A 24,751-nucleotide genomic window follows, 5' to 3' on the forward strand; every position below is an offset into this window, starting at 1 on the left:
AATACAGGCATCTGCAGCATTTACAGTGGGAGTTGTGTGCCTCCTGCACAGTATACACCTGAAGCTACCCCTTATTGCTGGTGTTGTTCTGTTTCTGTAACACTGGCAGGCAGCTGCAGTAATTAAAGTCGGCTTGGCTAAATTGCTAGCCCTTCAACTGCTGCCTTTTCAGTTGGTAGACTCGGCCCCCTTCCATGAGTTTGTGTAATGTGCGGTTCCTCAGTGGCAGGTCCCCAAACGCCACTTTTTCCCACGGAAGGCGATTTCCGGCTCTCTACCGGCATGTGGAAGGCAATGTCCTTGCCTCGCTGGACAGGGCAGTCAGCGGTAAGGTGCATATTACCGCTGACTCATGGTCCAGCAGGCATGGACAGGGACGTTACCTGTCTTTCACGGCTCATTGGGTCACTCTTCTGGCAGCTGGGAAGGATGCAGGACAAGGTGCAGTAGTGTTGGAGGTTGTTTCACCACCACGCCTCCAAAATACTACTACTGGATGTGACACACCTCTCTCCTCCACCCCCTCCTCTTCTTCTTCCTCCATGGCCTCTTCCAGTGCTTTTTCCTCTGAATCAGCAGTGCTCTGTAGGCATTCAAGGGGTTACGCAAGTACACAGGAAAAAAGATGCCATGCCGTACTTGCGCTGTTTTTTTTTTTTTTTTTTTGGGGGGACAGGAGCCACACTGGGGCAAATACTTTGTCAGCTCTGCAGGGGCAGGCCGAGAGGTGGTTGACGCCATGCCAGCTTAAGTAAGGAATGGTGGTTTGCGACAATGGCACCAACCTCCTGTCCGCCCTCCGACAGGGATAACTGACCCATGTGCCTTGTGTGGCTCACATCCTTAACCTGGTGGTGCAGCGGTTCTTGGGCAGGTACCTGGGCTTATAGGATGTCCTGAGGCAGTCCAGGAAAGTCTGTGTGCATTTCCGCCGATCATTTAATGCCTGTGCTCGGCTGGCTGAGCTCCAAAAGGAGTTGAACCTGCCCAAGAACCACCTATATGTGACATGCCCACCATGTGGAACTCAATGTTGGCCATGCTGCAGCGGCTGCACATGCAACAGAGTGCCATCAATGTACCTGTGCGACTACAGCACCAGGACAGGGTCAGGGGAGCTCGTTTTTTTCACCACGCCAGTTGGGCATGATCAGGGATGCTTGCACTGGTTGGTGAGCAGTGACAGTGCATGCATCAGTGAGACTGTACCTCTTGTCCACCTGTTGGAGCATATGCTGCATGGAATAATGGACGGGGCACTTCAGGCAGAACAGAGGCAGGAAGAGGAGGACTTTCTTGCCTCTCAAGGCCCCCTTTATCCAGACAGTGTTCCTGCTGTCCCACCCATCACACAGGAAGAGGATGAGGAGGAGGAAGAGGAGGAGGAGGATGATTGTGTCAGCATGGTGGGGGAGCCTGGCACTCAGCATTAGCAGCAGCAGTCTTTTAGGGATGATTTACACTTCCAAGAAACCTGTGGACTTGTACGTGGCTGGGAGGAGGTAGCTGCGGATCATGTTGTCCTTAGTGACCCAGAAGACTCTGGACTGAATTCCTCAGCTAACCTACGCTGCATGGCCTCCCTGATCCTGCAAAGCCTGCGGAAGGATCCTCGTATTCTTCGGATCAAGGAGAGGGACCATTACTGGCTGGCCACTCTCCTTGATCCACGGTACAAGGGTAAGGTTGCAGACCTTTTCTTGCCATCGCAGAGGGAGCAGAGGATGAGACATCTCCGGGAGGCCTTGCAGAAAGGTCTGTGCAACGCGTTCCCAGAGACTGGGAGGTTACAAACTCCTGGTCCTGGACAATGTGTTGCTGAGGCTTCGGTCAGTCACAGAAGGAGCGGTGGAGAAGGTGGCCGTCTGACCGATGCGTTCAGACAATTTTTTAGTCCGCAGCCCCAAGGTATGATCGGTTCCAGCACCCATCGCCAGTGTCTGATTTACATGGTGCAGGAATACCTAGGGGCAAGGTCAGACTTGGACACCTTTCCCACCGAAAATCCTCTGGCTTACTGGGTCTTGAGGATGGATCACTGGCCAGAGCTTGCATAGTATGCAATTGAGCTACTGGCCTGTCCTGCATCCAGCGTTCTTTCGGAACGCACCTTCAGTGCTGCTGGTGGCTTTGTTACCGATCACAGGGTGCGCCTGTCCACCGACTCGGGTGATCGACTGACCTTCATCAAGATGAATCAGTCTTGGATCACCCACAGCTACCAAGCACCTGAAGCTGATGTAACCGAATAATTTTTTTAGAAATATCACATCCCTTCAAGACTGCCTATGCTGATGCTGAGTGACTGTCCTGTTATGTTGACTGACTATCCTCTTCCGCCTCAATGATCCTGCTGATAGCTTGGAAAAACATTTTTGGTTCTGGGTGACGCCACCAGCCCAATTTTTCAGCCCCCTGCTGTTCTGAGTATATAGGGCCTGGGGGCCCCACGCCTATACTTTTTTAATTTAGGTATGGGTTCCCCTTAATATCCATACAAGACCCAAAGGGGCTGGTAATGGGCAGGGGGGCTACCCATGCCATTTTTTTCCTCAATGATTTTCATCCATATTGCCGGAACCAGATATTACATTAAAACCGCAAGCAGTTTTAAATGAAGTTATTTCCGTTAAATGTCATTTTGTGCAGGGACTGTTCTAAACACGGGAAACACGTGGCACTTCACAGGCATACTACAGACACCCACCAGGCATGATATTTAAAGGAATATTTCACTTTTTTTCACTTTAATCATCATTAAAATCAGTGCTCCAAAAAAATTGCAGTTTTTTTAAAAAAAATTGCCATTGACCCATGTCCCCTGGGGCAGGACCTGGGTCCCCAAACCCTTTTCAGGACAATATCTTGCATATTAGCCATTAAAATTAGCACTTTTTATTTTGAACGTTTGAGTCCCATAGACTTCAATGGGGTTCTAAAGTTTGAACGAATTTTTGGTCCATTCGAAAGTTCTGGTGCGAACCAAACCGCGGGGGGGGGGGGGGGGGGTTGTTCGGCTCATCCCTAGTCAGGAGGACCAGGACCAAGGAGTCAGAACATGCTTATGGACCGGAACCTAGAACCACGTGACCTCAGCACCTTAAGTACCCTCTCCCGGAATACACAGCGAGACAATGCACCCACTGATTGGCTCAGAGAGAGAGATTGGTACCCAATGCATCCAACCGCACTGCGTTCCAATGCCTGTCAGAGGTGATATCTACACCTATGACCAGGTAGAACATGATACAGTCCAGCTAAACTGATGCCGAGACCATAATTTACTGAAATTAACCCTAAAACCCAACTATGGTCTTAGGAAAAAGGAAATTTACAAAAACATAGCGTGTGCTCTTCAGGAGCCCGGAGCTACAGTATATTTGCAATTATTGATACAGGAAGCTCCACTGACAACCTAAGAATTTTACCCCTCCACTGTGGTCTGGGCACAGTACAAATCCTGTTCCTCTTCCTAAAAGGAGTGAATGACAGAAGTGCTTTGAACACGACTCAGTTCAAGAACATTCATTACTATTCCTCATAAGCTTAACATCCCACGACCTTAACCACTTCAGACCGGACCATTTGGCTGGCCAAAGACCAGAGCACTTTTTGTGATTCGGCACTGCGTCACTTTAACTGACAATTGCGCGGTCGTGCGATGTGGCTACCAAACAAAATTAACATCCATTTTTCCCACAAATAGAGCTTTCTTTTGGTGGTATTTGATCACCTCTGCGGTTTTTATTTTTTATGCTATAAAGAAAAATAGAGGGATAGTTTTGGAAAAAACTAATTTTTTACTTTGCTATAATAAATATCCCCAAAAAATATATAATTTTTTTGTCTCAGTTTAGGCCGATATGTATTCTTCTACATATTTTTGGTAAATAAAATCGCAGTAAGGGTTTGGTTTGCGCAAAAGTTATAGCGTCTACAAAATAGGGGATATTTATGCTATTTGTATTCATTTTTTTTTACAAGTAATGGCGGTGATCAGCGATTTTTATCATGACTGTGACATTATGGCGGACACAGACATTTTTTGATTACTGTAAAAATGACACTGGCAGGGAAGGGGTTAACCAGTAGGGGCACTGAAGGGGTTAAGTGTGTCCGAGGGATGTGTTATATTTGTGGGGGGGAGGGGCTATGTGTGACATGACACTGATCACCGCTCTCGATTACAGGAAGTTGTGATCAGTGTCCTGTCACCAGGAAGAATGGGGAGACGCTTGTTAATATCAGCATTTCCCCCGTCCTTCCTCTCCATGAGACGATCGTGCGACTCCCGGCGGGCATCGAGTCCACGGCACCCATGGTCACACTCACAGATATTGCTGCACGTGCCCACAATGCCGCATCTTAATGTGCAACGTACAGGTACATTAATATGCCCAGCCGTGCCATTTTGCCGATGTACATCAGTGTGAGCCGGTCGGCAAGTGATTAATTGCCCTTGCAAAAAAGTCTCTATTGGGCAATCTTCAAACCTTGTGGCCCCTTTAAAGTGGTTGTATAGTGTTTTTTTTTTTTACTTTTACCTACAGGAAAGTCTATAATAAGGCTTATCTGTAGGTAAAAAAATATCTCCTAAACCTGTATGGTTTAGGAGATATTCCCCTGGCAATGAGCCTCTGACTGCAGCGGTGCATGCGCACAGGGGATTTTCGGCTGAAAGCCCGGCAGACACCGGACCCTGCCGGAAAGAAATCTCCCGCGTGCATGTGCGGGAGTGACAACATCACGGCTCTGGCCACTTACAGCACCGGAGCCGCGATACCCGGAAGACACACCAAGGAAACATGTCAGCTCCCTTGGCGTGGATCTTCAGAGATGTCGGGGCCTCGTTCTAAGGTATTTCATAACGAGCTAGTATGCGGTGGATACTAGCTCATTATGCCTTTTCCCTTGCAGGTCTGAAAAAAAAAATCCACCGGGTTTACTACCGCTTTAATGCTTTCTTCCCATGGCAAGCTTTCCAATTTAGACGCCACCTACTGGCTCTGGTTGGAAGTGCTAGGCAATTTTTGCACTGTAGTTTGTCAAGCAATGACTTTCCACCACGAATGCAGCAACCATTTGGGCCGGTATCCTGTGGGGTTTGTAAACGGGGAGCAAACATAATGAGGGGTGAGAGGATGAGCTTAATCAACATTGCCTGGATGTCTGTTCTTAGATGGGGACTTGTGTTGACCGTCAGAAGGCTCCCTCCATCTTGTAGTCCTTACAGGACTATAGATATTGGCTCTTTTTCTCAATCTTCACTACTTACCTAATCCCTATACCTTACAAGCAATGGGTGGTCTGACTGGACAGCGTTTCCCATAGAAACAGAGCAAAGCAGCCGACTGAAATGAAAAACAGCATCACACTAAGTCTCCACTATTGTGACCTGACAGTCGCATGATTTTTCCACAAATTTGATGCGACTTGAAGCAATGCCTGTGTATTCTTGAGGTCTATGGACACAGATATGAACGGTACTCATTGGAAATCATGGGGTACGGCTTGTCATGTGACTTTGCAGTGAAAAGGGGATAGGAAGAGCCCAGGTGAATGCCATAAAGAGCACAATGATCCTAGAGCAACACTGAGAAGGAGATAGAAAAAACACAGGTGAAAGCCATAAAGAGGGAAAACATACCTGTAAACAATGACCACATAAGCATCCAGCATGCATGAGTAGAGAGCGCCACCATTTGTTGCCCGAAATGCCATAAAACCATTTAGAACTCACATTTGCCATTAGTGATGATATCAGTGCTGAGCATGCTCAGATCACCATCCTGGACAAGCTCTAGCCAGGAAACACTGACGCCTCATCACTTCCCGCCTCTCGCGATCACAGTGCACTTTCACCGCTACGGCCATCTTGGGAATGGCAAACGCCCCTAACACAGAGAAAAGAGGTAAAAAGCACATGGAAAGCAAAAAGAAACTCTGTGACTTACGTCAAAGCTTGTTTAAAGCTTTCTTTGAGAAGCCTGCACCACCAGAATGGGGCTCCAACCATATAGGCTCATTTAGAGACTGTAGAGGAAGGACTTCCACCCAGGAGAGGCTGAACCCGACCGGGGTGACATTTGGGAAGGGATACCTCGTGTCCTGATCAGGTGAGAATAAAAAGGAGAATGCTGTGAGCCGGGTCTGTCTTTGATTTATAGTTAACCAGACCTATCAGGTTGTGGGGGCGGAGTCACAACCCATATGTATGATGTCATGACGCACCAGGAAAGTACATTTTATATACAACTCTATAGATCAGACCAAAATGAGGAGGAAAGCGGGACAGAGGGACATTCCTCCAAATCAGGGACAGTCCCTCAAAATCCGGGACAGTTGGGAGCGATGATAAAAGAGAAATACAGAGGATCCAGAAGAAGGTGAAATAAAGAATGATCCAATTTACTCCAGCAGGGGAAATGGGGGGAGGAATGATTGTCTATTCATTGATGATTTATTGGTAGAATAATGGAGAGTATAGGGGTGTCAGAGGAGATTCCTCAATGATCTGAGATGGGAAGAAAACAGAGGAATCCCAGGAAGACCCGGAGGACTTTGATAGATGGAATCTGAATATTTCTGGGATCCTCATAGAGGGATATATGTTATATGAGGGGGAGGGGAGTACACTGTGACCTGACTGGGATCTGTATTCTGTCTGTGCAGGAAATGACCAGGAAATATTCACCCGGCCGGGATCTGACCTTCTCATCCCCATCAGACGTCATTTCACCCTCAACCGTCCAGATACAGGGAGATGTGACCGGATTATCTGGTACTATGAGAAATTTCCTAGAGACTGGAAGAAAATAGCTGAACACTGGAATTGTGATCCGTCTGATCTCAGATATTTCCCCAATACAAGATTATCAGAGAATGGAAGTCTGATCATATCCAATGTGACTCTGGAGAATGACGGGAGATACTATGTGCATATAGAGAACCCTACAAGAGACCTTATACATATAAATTATTACTTCATCCATGTAGAAGGTAAGTCCAGAAGAGATTGTAGAGCGCTGTGTATGGGGGTCACATGACTGAAGAAAATGGGTGTCATGTTAGTGGGGGGATTTAGTGTTGGGGGAGGGGTGCACACAGACACAATCTATCTCCTCCAGTCTCCAGGAAGATGTCTGCACACCTGATTATAGGTAAGGATGGGGGAGGGGCATGCTGTGTATATATTGGATCTGATCAATGGAAATGATTGTCTCTCTCAGTTCCAGTATCGGTTCCGCTCCTCCATGTCTCATGTCCCCGGAATGGCAGCGCTGAGATCTCCTGCAGGGTGGAGGAGGGGACTAAGCCAAATATCAGTCTATCTGTGATTGGAGGATCCCAGAGGAATTATTCCAATCACATTACAGCCATTGTGGGGTCACCGGGGCCCTGGAACATCACCTGTACTGTGAAGAATGGGGTCAGCCAATCAGAGGAGAGTAGAGGCGGGGTCACCTATCCAGGGGAGGAGAGATCGGGGGATGGGCACAGAGACATTTAAACAGAGCAGATGGGAGGGGCAGAAAACAAATAAGCTCCGCCCACTGCCTGAATAGAGAATATAAAATATATACAGAAATGATAGATTTACATTACAGGTTTTATTTTTTAGTCCTGATCATAATAAAATAAAAACACAATATTTCCCCTTCACGGTGTTTGTTCTCAGAGGACAGGAAATGATTTCCAATCATAGATGGCGGATAATATTCCTGTCTATATAATCCGCAGTCTAGAGCGGGTAACCACTTCCTTACCGGGCACTAAACCCCCTCCTGCCCAGGACAATCAGGAAAATTATTATTTTTTAATTTTTTGATAAACTAACAAAAAAAGATGAAAAATTTTGAAAAAAAATTAATGTTTAATAATTTCTTATAAAATTTTGCAAACAGTTAATTTTTCTGCTTCATTGATATGCGCTGATGAGGCGGCACTGATGAGTGGCACCAATGGGCACTGATGGACACTGATAGGTGGCACTGATGTGCAGCAGCACTGTCCAGACACTGATTCTGGGCCCTTGACCAGTGTAGTTCAGAGGTACCCAACTTGCCTCTTACTGCTATACCACTTGTGCTCCAACATCCCCATTTCTTACCCTTCTAAAATGATGAGACCACACCTTCATTTTGGAGTATAAATGGCCATAGCAGCCTATTTATTATTCACACCATATAAATAACTCCAATATCAAATATATACCAAAATATCACCTCCGTAACAACTTGTTCAACTCCAGTCTGTTGGTCTTTGACGGCACCCCGGAACTCCAACACATATTCCACCAATACACTGCGGGATCTTTTTCCACACGATAGGCCTCCAGCGGATAACCTGCTCGGAGACAACCCCCTTCCCGCAGTGCAACCATTACAGTATTCCAGCTAACCTTTCGCTGGAATACACCGGAGGGGCACATACTACCGATGAGCCCCCCACCCCTTTCCATCACATATGTTTACTGCCACCGTCAAAGACCAACAAAACACCGCCACAGCCCGCAAGGATGACACCTTACCCTTAAGGGCTCCCCCACACCCCCGGGGCCCGCTGGATCCCATCTTTGAGTCCCAGAGCCCAGAAAACTATCCCCACTACCTAGAGGTGTATTCCAACACCCTCAATTACAGGCCCACATTAGTTTCCACCTCTACTTTCCTGATCACCAGGCCCCCCCATTCTGAGCCACAACCTCCTGACCACCTGAGTGTTAGACAACTGTACGAAGTCGTAAAATATCTGACTTAACGTCCGAGATCAGCTCCCTGATCATTCGAACCCAAAAACATTACCCCTTGCATGCATAACCCAAAGGCCGGTGGTTTATCCCGCCATGCCGAATGTTCCACTTCCCATATCACCTTGCTGCACCTCAACCCCCATACACCTAGCCAGTGAACACATGCCTCCCTCCTCTAACTACCCAACTGTCTGCCAACCGATCTCGCATCTGCTCTCCTGGCCCCCCCAACAAACATACAGATAACAAAGAAAATCCAGACAAGGCGTATAAGTCCTCCATCTGGACAAAAACAAAACAAAAACGGCAAAGGTAGCACCAACTTTAAAGTAAACCAATGTAACCCCATACCACAAACAACACAGCTCGTATATACAGACTACTCCCCCACTCGTGTTTTTTTTTATTTTTTATTATTATTATTTATTCCACCAGCACACGAAGGCATAGGTAAGTGCGTAATCGCTTTGCTTCCCACCTACCATTCCTCCTTACCGCCGCCTCATCCAGCCCACATCTGGCAGCTTCTAAAGCTGCCCCGATGTGGAAGGAGTGTGAAGCGTATTCTGCACCATCCAACCTTGCGTCCCAGTGGCATTTTCAGAACACCCACCCAAACTGGAACCTCGACCAATACTTCCCAGCCTTGTGCCACATGAACTACCCCCCATGCCATCTGTTCCAAACCCTAGAAACTCCCTAACCGTTTTATCCCTTTTTTTTTCTTATTATTTTATGATTTATTTATTTTATTTTTATTTATTTTTTATTACTCCGAATCCTGGTAACACAAACAGCAGCACCTCCACCCCTCTAACCCTTTGATCATTTTTTATTTATTTATTGTCCAACCCAAACTCCTTTTTTCAATCCACCCTGCACAGCAGGTCAAACAAAAGCCAAAAACCCACCAGTTTCCGCTCGATGGCAGATACCAACCCCATTTACCAAGTTCCTGGAACCATAGTACCACCAACAACCTTACCCCCCACACAGCCATGTTCGAACTCAGACTCCTGCACCGAACAACCCACCCTTCTTTTCATACCTTCACATCAGCCGCCCATGTGGACTCGCTGGCTGACTGCCCTGTTACCTCCCGTGGTGACTCCAATGCCATCTCTCCTATCCAGCCCGAGTAGGGAACCCCTCCCCCTCTGTGTCCGGCTAACTCTCTGAACCTATCCCACCGAAAATAGATGCACGAGTAAGCCCCCCGTGTTTCCGAAGCCTGCAAGATGAATAGCATATAGAAAATGTTCAACTGCACCTAACGCAACACAAAATGGCATAGCCGCCGTATGACCAGTTGTGACAATGCGGACATGTGGTTGACCACGTAACTACACCCACATAATCACAATTCAACTCCATGTCAGGTTCTTGCATGACCCTTACCCCAGCTCCATAGCCGCAACCACTGGAAAAATTCCAATAGCACACATTTACAAATGAACACCCCACTTCCACCCAACAAACTTGGGGCCAAATTCCTCACTCTATTGCCCCTGAAAGAGAAATTTCCCCCAAACCTGTTTACCCCGCCGTGTTCATGACCTCTTTTCCCATCGACCTGGCATCCACCCATCGTCCGTTATATGTGGCCAAGAACTCGTACCAAACCTTCTAACCCTCCCCGTGTTCCGCATTTAACTGTTTAAATTATCCAGGGCCTGAAACCCCCACTGTAGCAGACGGCAGCCGTCGGCCAAAACCCGCTCATTGGAATAAAACCGGCAGGTGAAATTGAACTTACCCAGCAATGAATGCAAAGTCCTCAATTGTACCTCACGCCGTCCCTGGGCCTCACACACCCCCTTCTATAGTACCTCCAACTTGGTCACTGAGAGATGACCCTCCGTAACCCCTGAAACAATCGCAATGCCAGAACAAAATAGTACAATATCCCTCATCGGCCCCCTGTGTTTTGCAGCCAATGGCACTAATGAACCTACCTGCAATGTGCTGCAATGTATAAAGTATAATCGCACACACATCGGAGGAAGGCGGCCCAACACACAAATGTCCAAGCCATGTATGATTGAATCAGGGACCGACACGTCTCTACCCCCCCACTCCGGTAAAGAACTAAACATCTAACCATAGCCCACTAAATTGAGAAACCCCTGGGCCGGCATCGTTCCAAGTAAAAAAACTCCTCTTGCCAGCATCTATCCAGCAGCCAAAGCTCTCCGAATAAACTGGAAGCAAGTGGAACACGGATTCCTAGTTTGCCATAGGCGCCCCTTTTCTGTCCCACCTAACCCACCTTATAGCTGTGTACGTGAAGTATCGGACACAGTGCACCGCATCGGATTATGACAGAACTCTTTTTTTTTTTTTGACAGATAAGTGGGGAAACGAGGCGAAACGTGTCTGGTTCCTTCTCAGGCACCACCCCCACTGTAGACCCCATTAAAAACCCTGGAGGCAAGCAGCCTCGCTATTTCCGTATCTACTTACGAAAGGCTGCAACCTTTTCACCGCTTTCCAAAAATCATCCCTTGTGTGACTAGGCTCGCCTGTACAGTGTCCTCACATGAAGCCACAATACAATGGATGGGTCCCCCCACCCATTTAACACTCGTGTTTAACTCAACTGACAGGAGCTCACATTGCACTGCCAACCCACCCCTTTCTTTTCAGCCGAGGGGGGTATAGTTGCCTCTACTACTACAGAAACCACATCCAGAAGCCGCTATCCTTTGATCCCCATTAAGAAACGGCCATACCGACCTGCGCGGTCTAAACCGCTCATCATCCCGTAGCCAATCAGATCCCCCTTTTTAACATGTGCACCTACCAATGGCCTACATATAACAGAACAACGCCGAACCATGTTCGGGTTCTTCCCCCCATGACAATCGCATAATGGCGACTGCCTTCGGCAAAACTATATACACTTATACAAAACCTATACACTTAAAATGTAAATTCCCCCCCCCCCCTTTTTTTTTTTTTTTTTTTTTTAAAAGGTGACCATAACGAGAAGATCTCCACACACTTGCCTTTTCAAATCGTATCCCGGACCCCCTATTTAATTGTGTTCCCAGGGGACCCTCAAAGCACCCGTACATCTCACATTTTTATTTATTTATTTCTATTTTATTTTATATTTATTTATTCATTTATTTATTTTGCATCTGCAATCCTTACCATCTCCATCCTACCATTACCTGACAACCCCACCACTGCGCCACTGTCCCCAAACTGGCAGGTGCACCGCCCGCCACTTGTGGGCCAGCATCCACCACCTCTGTTCAAGGAGGAGCAACTACTGCTGACATTGCACCCCCCTTTCCAACCCCCCAACAAATCCTGCAATGCAACTTAAAGTGGGGTACCCCCTAAAAAAAAAAATTAAAAGTCAGCAGCTACAAATACTGCAGCTGCTGGCTTTTAATAATCGGACACTTACCTGCCCCAGGGTCCAGCGATGCGGGGGAACGAAGCCCCCCCCCCTCGCTACCCGCTCCGCTCGCGGCGCCATCATGCATACTGTGGGCACCCGGCTGTGGCTTCACAGCCGGGCACCCACTGCGCATGCGCGAGCGGCGCAGGGCGCCGTGATACGCCGAACAGTCACCTGGGACACATGACAGGTCCCAGGTGAATGTGCGGCGCGAGGGGAAGTGATGTCACCAGCCTGGGCAATGAAGAAGGCAGACTACGAGGGACCCCCTAGCAACCGGTATTTAGAGGTGAGTAAAAATTTTTTTTTTTGCCAATTGTTTTTTTTTAATTTTTTTTACGAATTTTAAGTAGTTTTATTTTTTTGGTGGCAACACCACTTTAAACGAAAAACATTTAGACATTATTTGACTTACCAGGCTGACTGGAACCCCAACAGCCGCCTCGCTTGCCTCCATCGCTGGCTTGCATTCCTGTGGCTCCTCCTCCTCGCACACTGACAGCTCGCCCTCCGACCTGCGGTCCCAGACCAGGACCGGTGGTGTCATCAGCCCCCTAGGCAAAGAGGTCCTGGGGGCCGTGGAGTCCCTCCGTTGTACTGCCTGTCTCACCCCTGAAGCTCCGCCTCCTGCCACAGTTCCACACATGCCCTCACATACTATGACCTGGAAGGTCAACCTCGTCCTTCCACCGCCATCTCGAGCCACCGGTATAGGCCACGCCCACCCGCGAAGCCCCACCCCCTTAAAAAAAAACCTTTCATTTTTTTTTCTTCCTTTGTATAAGCAGCCTGATGGCCATACTAATAAGTCTCCCTCCTAAGCCTTCCTCCCCGCGCAGCGATGCAGGCAGAGGAGGTAGTAGTCCTGCGATTCATGGACGGGGAAGAGGCACCATAACGGCCCGTGGCCCCGCCCACCGAGCTGGGCTGGTGGCGTGGAGTCCACCCAGACCCTGTTCAGGCAGACGGCTGGCTATTCTTTGCTGGGGGACTGGATTGTTCCCCCCAGAGGGCTCCTTGCCTGGAGCATGGTCCCAGATGAGGGCCCTGGTGAAAACAGAGTGCCAGAGGCTGCAAACTCTGCATGCACAGCAACCATCACCTCCCAGCCACAATCCGCTCACCTGGTCATCCATAAAGACCCTCATCCGAGTGACATCTCAGCCATGTTGGAGGAGCAGAGCAAAAAACTGCCTCCTCATTTCTTTCTCCACAACTTTCTGTTCCCAGCCCAGCCCCGCCTCCTCCTTATATATTACCACTCCCCCTTGGACTTTTCTCACTGTCCCCTTCCCTCTAATCTCTTCATATTAACCCATGCATTGTCTCCCCTAAATACATGGTCATGCCCGGCCCTGCACTACTTTTTCTTTTCTGTCTTTTCTGTTCCGGGCCTCACTGACAGGTGGCACTGGTGGGCACTGTGGTATAGGATCTGAAGAGCACAAACAATTGGGGTAGCTTCAGGTGTACACTGTGCAGGAGGCACAATACACCGACTGTAACTGCACTAGGTTCAATCACAAGAAAAGAAGACACTGTCCCTGCCTATCCTTCTCTCTATGAACGCTGGAGCACATTACACAAGGCCATCGTGCAGGCAGCCTTATATAGTGTGGGGCGTGTACTTAACCCCCTGAGCTATAATTGGCCACAGACATCCTGCCATCTGGCCAATTATGGCTCTCCTCGCTACCGGTGCTGTGATTGGCCAAGCATGCGGGTCATAGTGCATGCTTGGCCAATCATCAGCCAGCAATGCACTGCGATGGCGCAGTGCATTGTGGGCCGTGAGCACCACACGAATATAGTGCGAACTGCCCACAAAGTTCTGGCTTTGCCGAATAGCTGGTGTTCAACTTGAACACCCAACTCATCCCAAGTCTTCATCAAGAGCCCCACAAGTCCCCACAAGTCTATAGCACGGCTCTTGTAATGTGGATTCCCTACAATTGTACAACAAACTTGTGAAGTCCGGCAAGTCTGGCAATAGCTTGTCAAGTCATCTTCAAACTTGCAGCTGATTGGCTATCTGGGCCCCTTCCCACACCTTGTGATAGGGGGCGCCCCTCTTTCTTATCTCAGAAGGTTGTTGGGTTTCCATTTTCTGATGTGACTGTTGTGTCTTCTCTTCTTATGATAATGATAATTGTATGAGAGGTCAGGACCCCACATATAGGATACAGGATTGTCTGCATGCCAGTTTGAAATTCAAGCCATCCAAGGGCAGACTGATTGTACTGAAGTTGGTCCATCGGATGACTTCAGAACAACCAGCCCGTCGTGTTCTTTTTTTGTACAATCACTGCCGGTGGCTATAGCCTCCAGCACTGATCATTGTATTCTGATGGCGGGGAAACCTTTGATTTTCTTTCCTTCAATCTGTGGAAGAAGAACCGAAAATTGGAAATGTATGTCTAGCCTTAGACCAAATAATACAAAATATCCAGAGAAGACATTTATTGTCCTCCACATGTCCATTGTCCTTGTCCATGTATGGATGGACGCCCACCATCATCTACTGGAAGGTCAGGGATTATCTTACCTGACTGCATTATATATGTAATACATTCTCTATTTATCATCTCTTCATAAAGTCCATCCAGTTCCACCAATAAAAGAGAAGAAATCCTCCAATCCCATCTACACAATCCTATACCTACAGAGGATCCAGAGGAAGGCCAAATAAAGGACGCTCCAATTTACTCCAGCAGGGGAAATGGGGGGAGGAATGATTGTCTATTCATTGATGATTTATTGGTAGAATAATGGAGAGTATAGGGGTGTCAGAGGAGATTCCTCAATGATCTGAGATGGGAAGAAAACAGAGGAATCCCAGGAAGACCCGGAGGACTCTGATAGATGGAATCTGAATATTTCTGGGATCCTCATAGAGGGATATATGTTATATGAGGGGGGAGGGGAGTACACTGTGACCTGACTGGGATCTGTATTCTGTCTGTGCAGGAAAAGTCCCGGAGGAAATATTCACCCGGCCGGGATCTGACCTTCTCATCCCCATCAGAATCCATCTCACCCTCAACCATACAGATAGATGGGAATGTGACCGGATTTACTGGTACTATGAGAAATCTCCTGGAGACTGGGAGAGAATAGCTGAACACAGGAATTGTGATCCGTCTATTTTCAGATATTTCCCCAATACAAGGATATCAGAGAATGGAAGTCTGATCATATCCAATGTGACTCCGGAGAATGACGGGATGTACCGTGTGTATATAGAGAACTCTACAGGACACCGTATACAGAGAGATGATTACTTCATCCATGTAGAAGGTAAGTCCACCCAACCCCCACCCCCAGTCCTAGCAGTGTCCTCCCCGCTCCGTGTCTTTATATCCATACATTATATAGTAGAACATGGGGTCTTCAAACTACGGCCCTCCAGTTGTTCAGAAACTACAATTCCCATCATGCCCAGTCTTATCTGTGAATGTCAGAGTTTCACAATGCCTCATGGGATGTGTAGTTTTGCAACAGCTGGAGGGCCGTAGTTTGAGGATCCCTGTAGTAGAAGATCTGGGAGAGACGTATGTACAATGTCCTCTGATTACTGCCCCATCCTCACCATTCCCTGTGGAGTCACATCTGCAGTGCTCAGCACTCCTGAAGTTGCTGTGATCTGAACTGTGCTGTGCCTTCTGCTCGGGGTCCCCATGTGGTAGATGTGACCATTGATGGTGGGGTGACAGATCCCCAACACACACACTGACAATGCAGCAATCTGGAGACCTCAGAGGGGATTTCAGTGACCCCAGTTGGGGCTCCGACCCTCAGGCTGACCTCTGACCTGGGCGGAGCCACCTCTCCACTGAAAGTTGGAGTTCAGTTTATTGGGATGGAGCTGATTCTTCAACAGGGTGGAGCTTCTGACAACAGCAGCCAATCGGTTTTCACATCTCAGGAAAAAAGGACTTGAGAATTCTGATTGGTCGCTGTGGGCAGCCCCTCCCCCTGTGCTCATTTTCCTCTCTCACTATGAGGACTCCATGATCTGGATGGTGGGAATTCTGCTGATGGGTGACAATGGTGGATCTCCAGCTGGAAACACAGACGGGGTGTGAAGATCTCATCCTTCACCTGAGCGGAGAAATCTTCACCCCTCCCCCTGCACAGATGTTGGGGGATTCCCAGCATGGGGGGGCATTTACATCTCCGGAGACTCTTCATCCCAGAAGACTCCACCAAGAACCACTGGGCGGAGGTCTCCTTTAGAGGGAACTCCTCACATCCTGTTTTGTATCATCCACTTTGTATTACAATGTACAGAATATCTCTCACACAGCAGTAGCCATGTACAATGTTCTTAGAGCCGATCATCCAGATGAGATTGTACAGCGCTGTGTATGGGGGTCACATGACTGAAGAAAATGGGTGTGATGTTAGTGGGGGATTTAGTGTTGGGGGAGGGGTGCACACAGACACAATCTATCTCCTCCAGTCTCCAGGAAGATGTCTGCACACCTGATTATAGGTAAGGATGGGGGAGGGGCATGCTGTGTATATATTGGACCTGATCAATGGAAATGATTGTCTCTCTCAGTTCCAGTATCAGTTCCGCTCCTCCATGTCTCATGTCCCCGGAATGGCAGCGCTGAGATCTCCTGCAGGGTGGAGGAGGGGACTAAGTTGAATATCAGTCTATCTGTGATTGGAGGATCCCAGGAGAGATATTCCACATCCACCAATAACATTACAGCCATTGTGGGGTCCCCGGGGCCCTGGAACATCACCTGTACTGTGAAAAATGAGGTCAGCCAATCAGAGGAGAGCAGAGCCGGTGTCACCTATCCAGGGCAGGAGAGATCGGGGGATGGGCACAGAGACATTTAATTAGAGCAGCTGGGAGGGGCAGAAAACAAATAAGCCCCGCCCACTGCCTGAATAGAGAATATGAAATATATACAGAAATGATAGATTTACATTACAGGTTTTATTTTTTAGTCCTGATCATAATATAATAAAAACACAATATTTCCCCTTCATGGTGTTTGTTCTCAGAGGACAGGAAATGATTTCCAATCATAGATGGCGGATAATATTCCTGTCTATATAATCCGCAGTCTAGAGCGGGTAAGGAGCGCCCCGCGTACATCTACTGCGGCAGGGCGGCAAAATCACTTACCTGTTCATGATTTCTTCTTCCTGGTCTGGGGGGCGTGCGCCACTGGAGGCCACTCCCACTGTTATTGGACACAGCAGGAGCCAATCAGTGGGTCCGACAGAAGTGGTGAGTCTATAGCAAGAGCCCCACAAGTCCCCACAAGTCTATAGCACGGCTCTTGTAATGTGGATTCCCTACAATTGTACAACAAACTTGTGAAGTCCGGCAAGTCTGGCAATAGCTTGTCAAGTCATCTTCAAACTTGCAGCTGATTGGCTATCTGGGCCCCTTCCTACACCTTGTGATAGGGGGCGCCCCTCTTTCTTATCTCAGAAGGTTGTTGGGTTTCCATTTTCTGATGTGACTGTTGTGTCTTCTCTTCTTATGATAATGATAATTGTATGAGAGGTCAGGACCCCACATATAGGATACAGGATTGTCTGCATGCCAGTTTGAAATTCAAGCCATCCAAGGGCAGACTGATTGTACTGAAGTTGGTCCATCGGATGACTTCAGAACAACCAGCCCGTCGTGTTCTTTTCTTGTACAATCACTGCCGGTGGCTATAGCCTCCAGCACTGATCATTGTATTCTGATGGCGGGGAAACCTTCCACTCTCAGAACACAATGACTCCACAAGAGGGATTCTTCCCATCAACACTGACTGTGCTGATGGGGAATCAAGCGATTTTCTTTCCTTCAATCTGTGGAAGAAGAACCGAAAATTGAAAATGTATGTCTAGCCTTAGACCAAATAATACAAAATATCCAGAGAAGACATTTATTGTCCTCCACATGTCCATTGTCCTTGTCCATGTATGGATGGACGCCCACCATCATCTACTGGAAGGTCAGGGATTATCTTACCTGACTGCATTATATATGTAATACATTCTCTATTTATCATCTCTTCATAAAGTCCATCCAGTTCCACCAATAAAAGAGAAGAAATCCTCCAATCCCATCTACACAATCCTATACCTACAGAGGATCCAGAGGAAGGCCAAATAAAGGACGCTCCAATTTACTCCAGCAGGGGAAATGGGGGGAGGAATGATTGTCTATTCATTGATGATTTATTGGTAGAATAATGGAGAGTATAGGGGTGTCAGAGGAGATTCCTCAATGATCTGAGATGGGAAGAAAACAGAGGAATCCCAGGAAGACCCGGAGGACTCTGATAGATGGAATCTGAATATTTCTGGGATCCTCATAGAGGGATATATGTTATATGAGGGGGAGGGGAGTACACTGTGACCTGACTGGGATCTGTATTCTGTCTGTGCAGGAAAAGTCCAGGAAATATTCACCCGGCCGGGATCTGACCTTCTCATCCCCATCAGAATCCATCTCACCCTCAACCCTACAGATACAGGGAGATGTGACCGGATTTACTGGTACTATGAGAAATTTCCTGGAGACTGGGAGGAAATAGCTTATCACTGGGATTGTGATCCGTCTGATGTCAGATATTTCCCCAATACAAGAATATCAGAGAATGGAAGTCTGATCATATCCAATGTGACTCCGGAGAATGACGGGAGATACCGTGTGTATATAGAGAACTCTACAGGACGACTTATACAGAGAGATGATTACTTCATCCATGTAGAAGGTAAGTCCACCCAACCCCCACCCCCAGTCCTAGCAGTGTCCTCCCGGCTCCGTGTCTTTATATACACCGTCCATGTAGAAGGTAAGTCCATCCAACCCCCACCCCCAGTCCTAGCAGTGTCCTCCCGGCTCCGTGTCTTTATATACACCGTCCATGTAGAAGGTAAGTCCACCCAACCCCCACCCCCAGTCCTAGCAGTGTCCTCCCCGCTCCGTGTCTTTATATACACCGTCCATGTAGAAGGTAAGTCCATCCAACCCCCACCCCCAGTCCTAGCAGTGTCCTCCCCGCTCCGTGTCTTTATATACACCGTCCATGTAGAAGGTAAGTCCATCCAACCCCCACCCCCAGTCCTAGCAGTGTCCTCCCCGCTCCGTGTCTTTATATACACCGTCCATGTAGAAGGTAAGTCCATCCAACCCCCACCCCCAGTCCTAGCAGTGTCCTCCCCGCTCCGTGTCTTTATATACACCGTCCATGTAGAAGGTAAGTCCATCCAACCCCCACCCCCAGTCCTAGCAGTGTCCTCCCCGCTCCGTGTCTTTATATACACCGTCCATGTAGAAGGTAAGTCCATCCAACCCCCACCCCCAGTCCTAGCAGTGTCCTCCCCGCTCCGTGTCTTTATATACACCGTCCATGTAGAAGGTAAGTCCACCCAACCCCCACCCCCAGTCCTAGCAGTGTCCTCCCTGCTCCGTGTCTTTATATACACCGTCCATGTAGAAGGTAAGTCCATCCAACCCCCACCCCCAGTCCTAGCAGTGTCCTCCCCGCTCCGTGGCTTTATATACACCGTCCATGTAGAAGGTAAGTCCACCCAACCCCCACCCCCAGTCCTAGCAGTGTCCTCCCGGGTCCGTGTCTTTATATACACCGTCCATGTAGAAGGTAAGTCCACCCAACCCCCACCCCCAGTCCTAGCAGTGTCCTCCCGGCTCCGTGTCTTTATATACACCGTCCATGTAGAAGGTAAGTCCATCCAACCCCCACCCCCAGTCCTAGCAGTGTCCTCCCGGCTCCGTGTCTTTATATACACCGTCCATGTAGAAGGTAAGTCCACCCAACTCCCACCCCCAGTCCTAGCAGTGTCCTCCCGGCTCCGTGTCTTTATATACACCGTCCATGTAGAAGGTAAGTCCACCCAACCCCCACCCCCAGTCCTAGCAGTGTCCTCCCCGCTCCGTGTCTTTATATACACCGTCCATGTAGAAGGTAAGTCCATCCAACCCCACCCCCAGTCCTAGCAGTGTCCTCCCCGCTCCGTGTCTTTATATACACCGTCCATGTAGAAGGTAAGTCCATCCAACCCCCACCCCCAGTCCTAGCAGTGTCCTCCCCGCTCCGTGTCTTTATATACACCGTCCATGTAGAAGGTAAGTCCACCCAACCCCCACCCCCAGTCCTAGCAGTGTCCTCCCCGCTCCGTGTCTTTATATACACCGTCCATGTAGAAGGTAAGTCCATCCAACCCCCACCCCCAGTCCTAGCAGTGTCCTCCCCGCTCCGTGTCTTTATATACACCGTCCATGTAGAAGGTAAGTCCATCCAACCCCCACCCCCAGTCCTAGCAGTGTCCTCCCCGCTCCGTGTCTTTATATACACCGTCCATGTAGAAGGTAAGTCCACCCAACCCCCACCTCCAGTCCTAGCAGTGTCCTCCCCGCTCCGTGTCTTTATATACACCTTCCATGTAGAAGGTAAGTCCACCCAACCCCCACCTCCAGTCCTAGCAGTGTCCTCCCCGCTCCGTGTCTTTATATACACCCTCCATGTAGAAGGGAAGTTCAGTTTATTGAGATGGAGCTGCTTCTTCAGCAGGGTGGAGTTTCTGACAACAGCAGCCAATCGGTTTTCACATCTCAGGAAAAAAGGACTTGAGAATTCTGATTGGTCGCTGTGGGCAGCCCCTCCCCCTGTGCTCATTTTCCTCTCTCACTATGAGGACTCCATGATCTGGATGGTGGGAATTCTGCTGATGGGTGACAATGGTGGATCTCCAGCTGCAAACACAGACGGGGTGTGAAGATCTCATCCTTCACCTGAGCGGGGAAATCTTCACCCCTCCCCCCTGCACAGATGTTGGGGGATTCCCATCATGGGGGGCATTTACATCTCCGGAGACTCTTCATCCCAGAAGACTCCACCAAGAACCACTGGGCGGAGGTCTCCTTTAGAGGGAACTCCTCACATCCTGTTTTGTATCATCCACTTTGTATTACAATGTACAGAATATCTCTCACACAGCAGTAGCCATGTACAATGTTCTTAGAGCCGATCATCCAGATGAGATTGTACAGCGCTGTGTATGGGGGTCACATGACTGAAGAAAATGGGTGTGATGTTAGTGGGGGGATTTAGTGTTGGGGGAGGGGTGCACACAGACACAATCTATCTCCTCCAGTCTCCAGGAAGATGTCTGCACACCTGATTATAGGTAAGGGTGGGGGAGGGGCATGCTGTGTATATATTGGACCTGATCAATGGAAATGATTGTCTCTCTCAGTTCCAGTATCGGTTCCGCTCCTCCATGTCTCATGTCTCCGGAATGGCAGCGCTGAGATCTCCTGCAGGGTGGAGGAGGGGACTAAGCTGAATATCCGTCTATCTCTGATTGGAGGATCCCAGCGGAATTATTCCAATAACATTACAGCCATTGTGGGGTCCCCGGGGCCCTGGAACATCACCTGTACTGTGAAGAATGGGGTCAGCCAATCAGAGGAGAGCAGAGATGGGGGGTCACCTGTCCAGGGGAGGAGAGATCGGGGGATGGGCACAGAGACATTTAAACAGAGCAGGTAGGAGGGGCAGAAAACAAATAAGCCCCGCCCACTGACTGAATAGAGAATATGAAATATATACAGAAATGATAGATTTACATTACAGGTTTTATTTTTTAGTCCTGATCATAATAAAATAAAAACACAATATTTCCCCTTCACGGTGTTTGTTCTCAGAGGACAGGAAATGATTTCCAATCATAGATGGCGGATAATATTCCTGTCTATATAATCCGCAGTCTAGAGCGGGTAACCACTTCCTTACCGGGCACTAAACCCCCTCCTGCCCAGACCAATTTTCATCTTTCATCGCTGACGCACTTTGAATGACAATTACACGGTCATACAACACTGTACCCAAATGACATTTTTATCATTTTTCCCCACAAATAGAGATTTCTTTTGGTGGTATTTAATCACCGCTGGGTTTTTATTTTTTGCTAAACAAACAAAAAAATTGAAAATTTTGAAAAAAAAATCATGTTTAATAGTTTATTAGAAAATTTTGCAAATAGGTAATTTTTCTGCTTTACTGATATGCGCTGATGAGGCGGCACTGATAAGATGGCACTGATGTGCAGCAGCACTGTCCAGGCACTGATTGTGGGCACTGACAGGTGGCACTGGTGGGCACTGTGGTATAGGATCTGAAGAGCACAAGCAATTGGGGTAGCTTCAGGTGTACACTGTGCAGGAGGCACAATACACCAACTGTAACTGCAGTAGGTCCAATCACAAGAAAAGAAGACACTGTCCCTGCCTATCCTTCTCTCTATGAACGCTGCAGCACATTACACAAGGCCGTCGTGCAGGTGGCCTTATATAGTGTGGGGCGTGTACTCAACCCCCTGAGCTATAATTGGCCACAGACATCCTGCCTGTGGCCAATTATGGCTCTCCTCGCTGCCGGCGCTGTGATTGGCCAAGCATGCAGGTCACAGTGCATGCTTGGCCAATCATCAGCCAGCAATGCACTGCGATGGCACAGTGCATTGTGGACCGTGAGTGGCATAGAAATATGGTGCGAACGGCCCACAAAGTTCTGGCTTCGGCGAACAGCCGGTGTTCGAGTCAAAGATTCGTTCAACTCAAACACCCAACTCATCCCTAGTCTTCATCAGAAGCTCTGCAAGTCCCCACAAGTCTATAGCACGGGTCTTGTAATGTGGATTTGCTACAATTGTGCAACAAACTTGTGAAGTCCGGAAAGTCTGGCAATAGCTTGTAGGGGTGCGCATCTTCACTGGACTCGCGATTCGATTACGATTATCTGGTCAAAGATTCGATTTGATTTGATTCCGCAATGCATCATGATTACCGACGAGCTCCCACTTTCGCTTGGGCCTCCTAGTGTCTTTTTAAACAAACGGAAAAATACTGAACCTCCCCCATCAAACGCAGCCACCTGTGCCCTTCAAACGCAGCCACCTGTGCCCTTCAAACGCAGCCACCTGTGCCCTTCAAACGCAGCCACCTGTGCCCGTCAAACGCAGCCACCTGTGCCCTTCAAACGCAGCCACCTGTGCCCATCAAACGCAGCCACCTGTGCCCTTCAAACGCAGCCACCTGTGCCCTTCAAATGCAGCCACCTGTGCCCTTCAAACGCAGCCACCTGTGCCCTTCAAATGCAGCCACCTGTGCCCGTCAAACGCAGCCACCTGTGCCCTTCAAACGCAGCCACCTGTGCCCGTCAAACGCAGCCACCTGTGCCCTTCAAACGCAGCCACCTGTGCCCTTCAAATGCAGCCAGCGTGAGGTGTAAGTAGAGTACAAACCCATTTGTACTATACTTACTGTTACATTGCATGATGTGCCCCGCTGTATTTATTAAAAAAAGTATGTACTTTTTTTTAAAATGTGTCACTATACCGCATTTTACAGTAAATACATCCTGATCATAGGCCGTGCCCGGTGTTGTGCCGAGAAATCTGTTCCCCCTGGCTCTCGGCTCAGATCGGAACTATATGGAAGGAGTACAATATAGTACCATATATATGTGTGGATGGACTAATACATACATTATATATATATAAGAAGGCCAGTATGGTGGCCTGAATTTATGGGAGGAGCCCAGAGGGGTATTTAATCAGCCTGTACGGCTGCGTTCCTTGTCGGTTCCTGTGCACGATATTTGTTACGTCAGAGATCTAGGGCCGACTATTCGAGACTATACGTAGTGAGTTCCCGTGTTTGTTAGTCCCGTCTCCATGAGTCTGTGTTTCGCGTCTGTCTTCATGTCCGTGAGTTGAGCGCTTGTGTGTTATTGTCCAAGTTTTACAATACCCGAGTCGCTGTTGTCGTACAACGCATCTGGTCCGGCTGTCACAGGTAGGGCTTGGGCTCCCATTTCTAATTTCATGCATTTTATTATATCACTAAACCACAATATCCTGAACTCACGAACCACTCACAAACATTTCACAAAACGTGTTCCGATCATGTCGCACGCACTCGTTCCAAAACATCGGTTGCTCCTTTGCTTCACGAATGATTCGTTGTCACTCGTTCGTGGCGCATCGGTCCATGCCACATCAGGCATTAATTTCGCAAATCATTTCATTCATTCGAACAATCCCTAGTCATTTCTAAACATTTCGAATCGTTCGAATCATTTCTAAGTCACAAGTCGTTGCTTACCATGTCAGAACGTTCTAATCAGTCCGGATCGTTTCAAACCAATTCCGAAAGCTCGCAAATCATTTCTAATCATCTCATTCATTTCTTGTCACGTATTACGCTCCGATTCGAATCTAGTCGCATCTCCGATGCACCGATTCGCTCCGGTGTGCCCCAGTTTTTTGGCCTCATTTCAGTACATGCTCCAGAGACAGAGTCACTCGCAGGTTCAGGTTTAGTCTCGGATTCTTGTCTCTTTCATGGCACATCATTTCTTGTCACGTATTACGCTCCGATACAAATCCAGTCGCATTTCAGGAATGCACCAATTCGTTCCGGTGTGCCCAGTTGTTTGGCCTCATTTCTGTGCATGCTCCAGAGACGGATTCTTTGTCAAATCATCGGTCCAGTCGCTAATTCTTGTCTCTGTCATGGCATATCATTTCTGGTC

General features: G+C 48.3%; 1 protein-coding gene across 1 annotated transcript in view; it reads left to right on the forward strand.

Moving 5' to 3' along the window:
• LOC143959454 (uncharacterized) overlaps nt 1-24,751 on the forward strand; it is an 86,477-nt gene that overhangs the window by 41,392 nt on the left and 20,334 nt on the right. The window contains exons 2-3 of the mRNA XM_077468105.1: nt 15,132-15,461; nt 18,578-18,904. Coding sequence (XP_077324231.1) covers nt 15,132-15,461; nt 18,578-18,904 — 657 coding nt within the window. The remainder of the gene's footprint in view (nt 1-15,131; nt 15,462-18,577; nt 18,905-24,751) is intronic.

This window comes from Lithobates pipiens, unplaced genomic scaffold, assembly GCF_037356315.1.
Source record: "Lithobates pipiens isolate NorthernLeopardFrog02 unplaced genomic scaffold, aLitPip1_a1.2 Scaffold_76, whole genome shotgun sequence".
Classification (NCBI taxonomy): domain Eukaryota; kingdom Metazoa; phylum Chordata; class Amphibia; order Anura; family Ranidae; genus Lithobates; species Lithobates pipiens.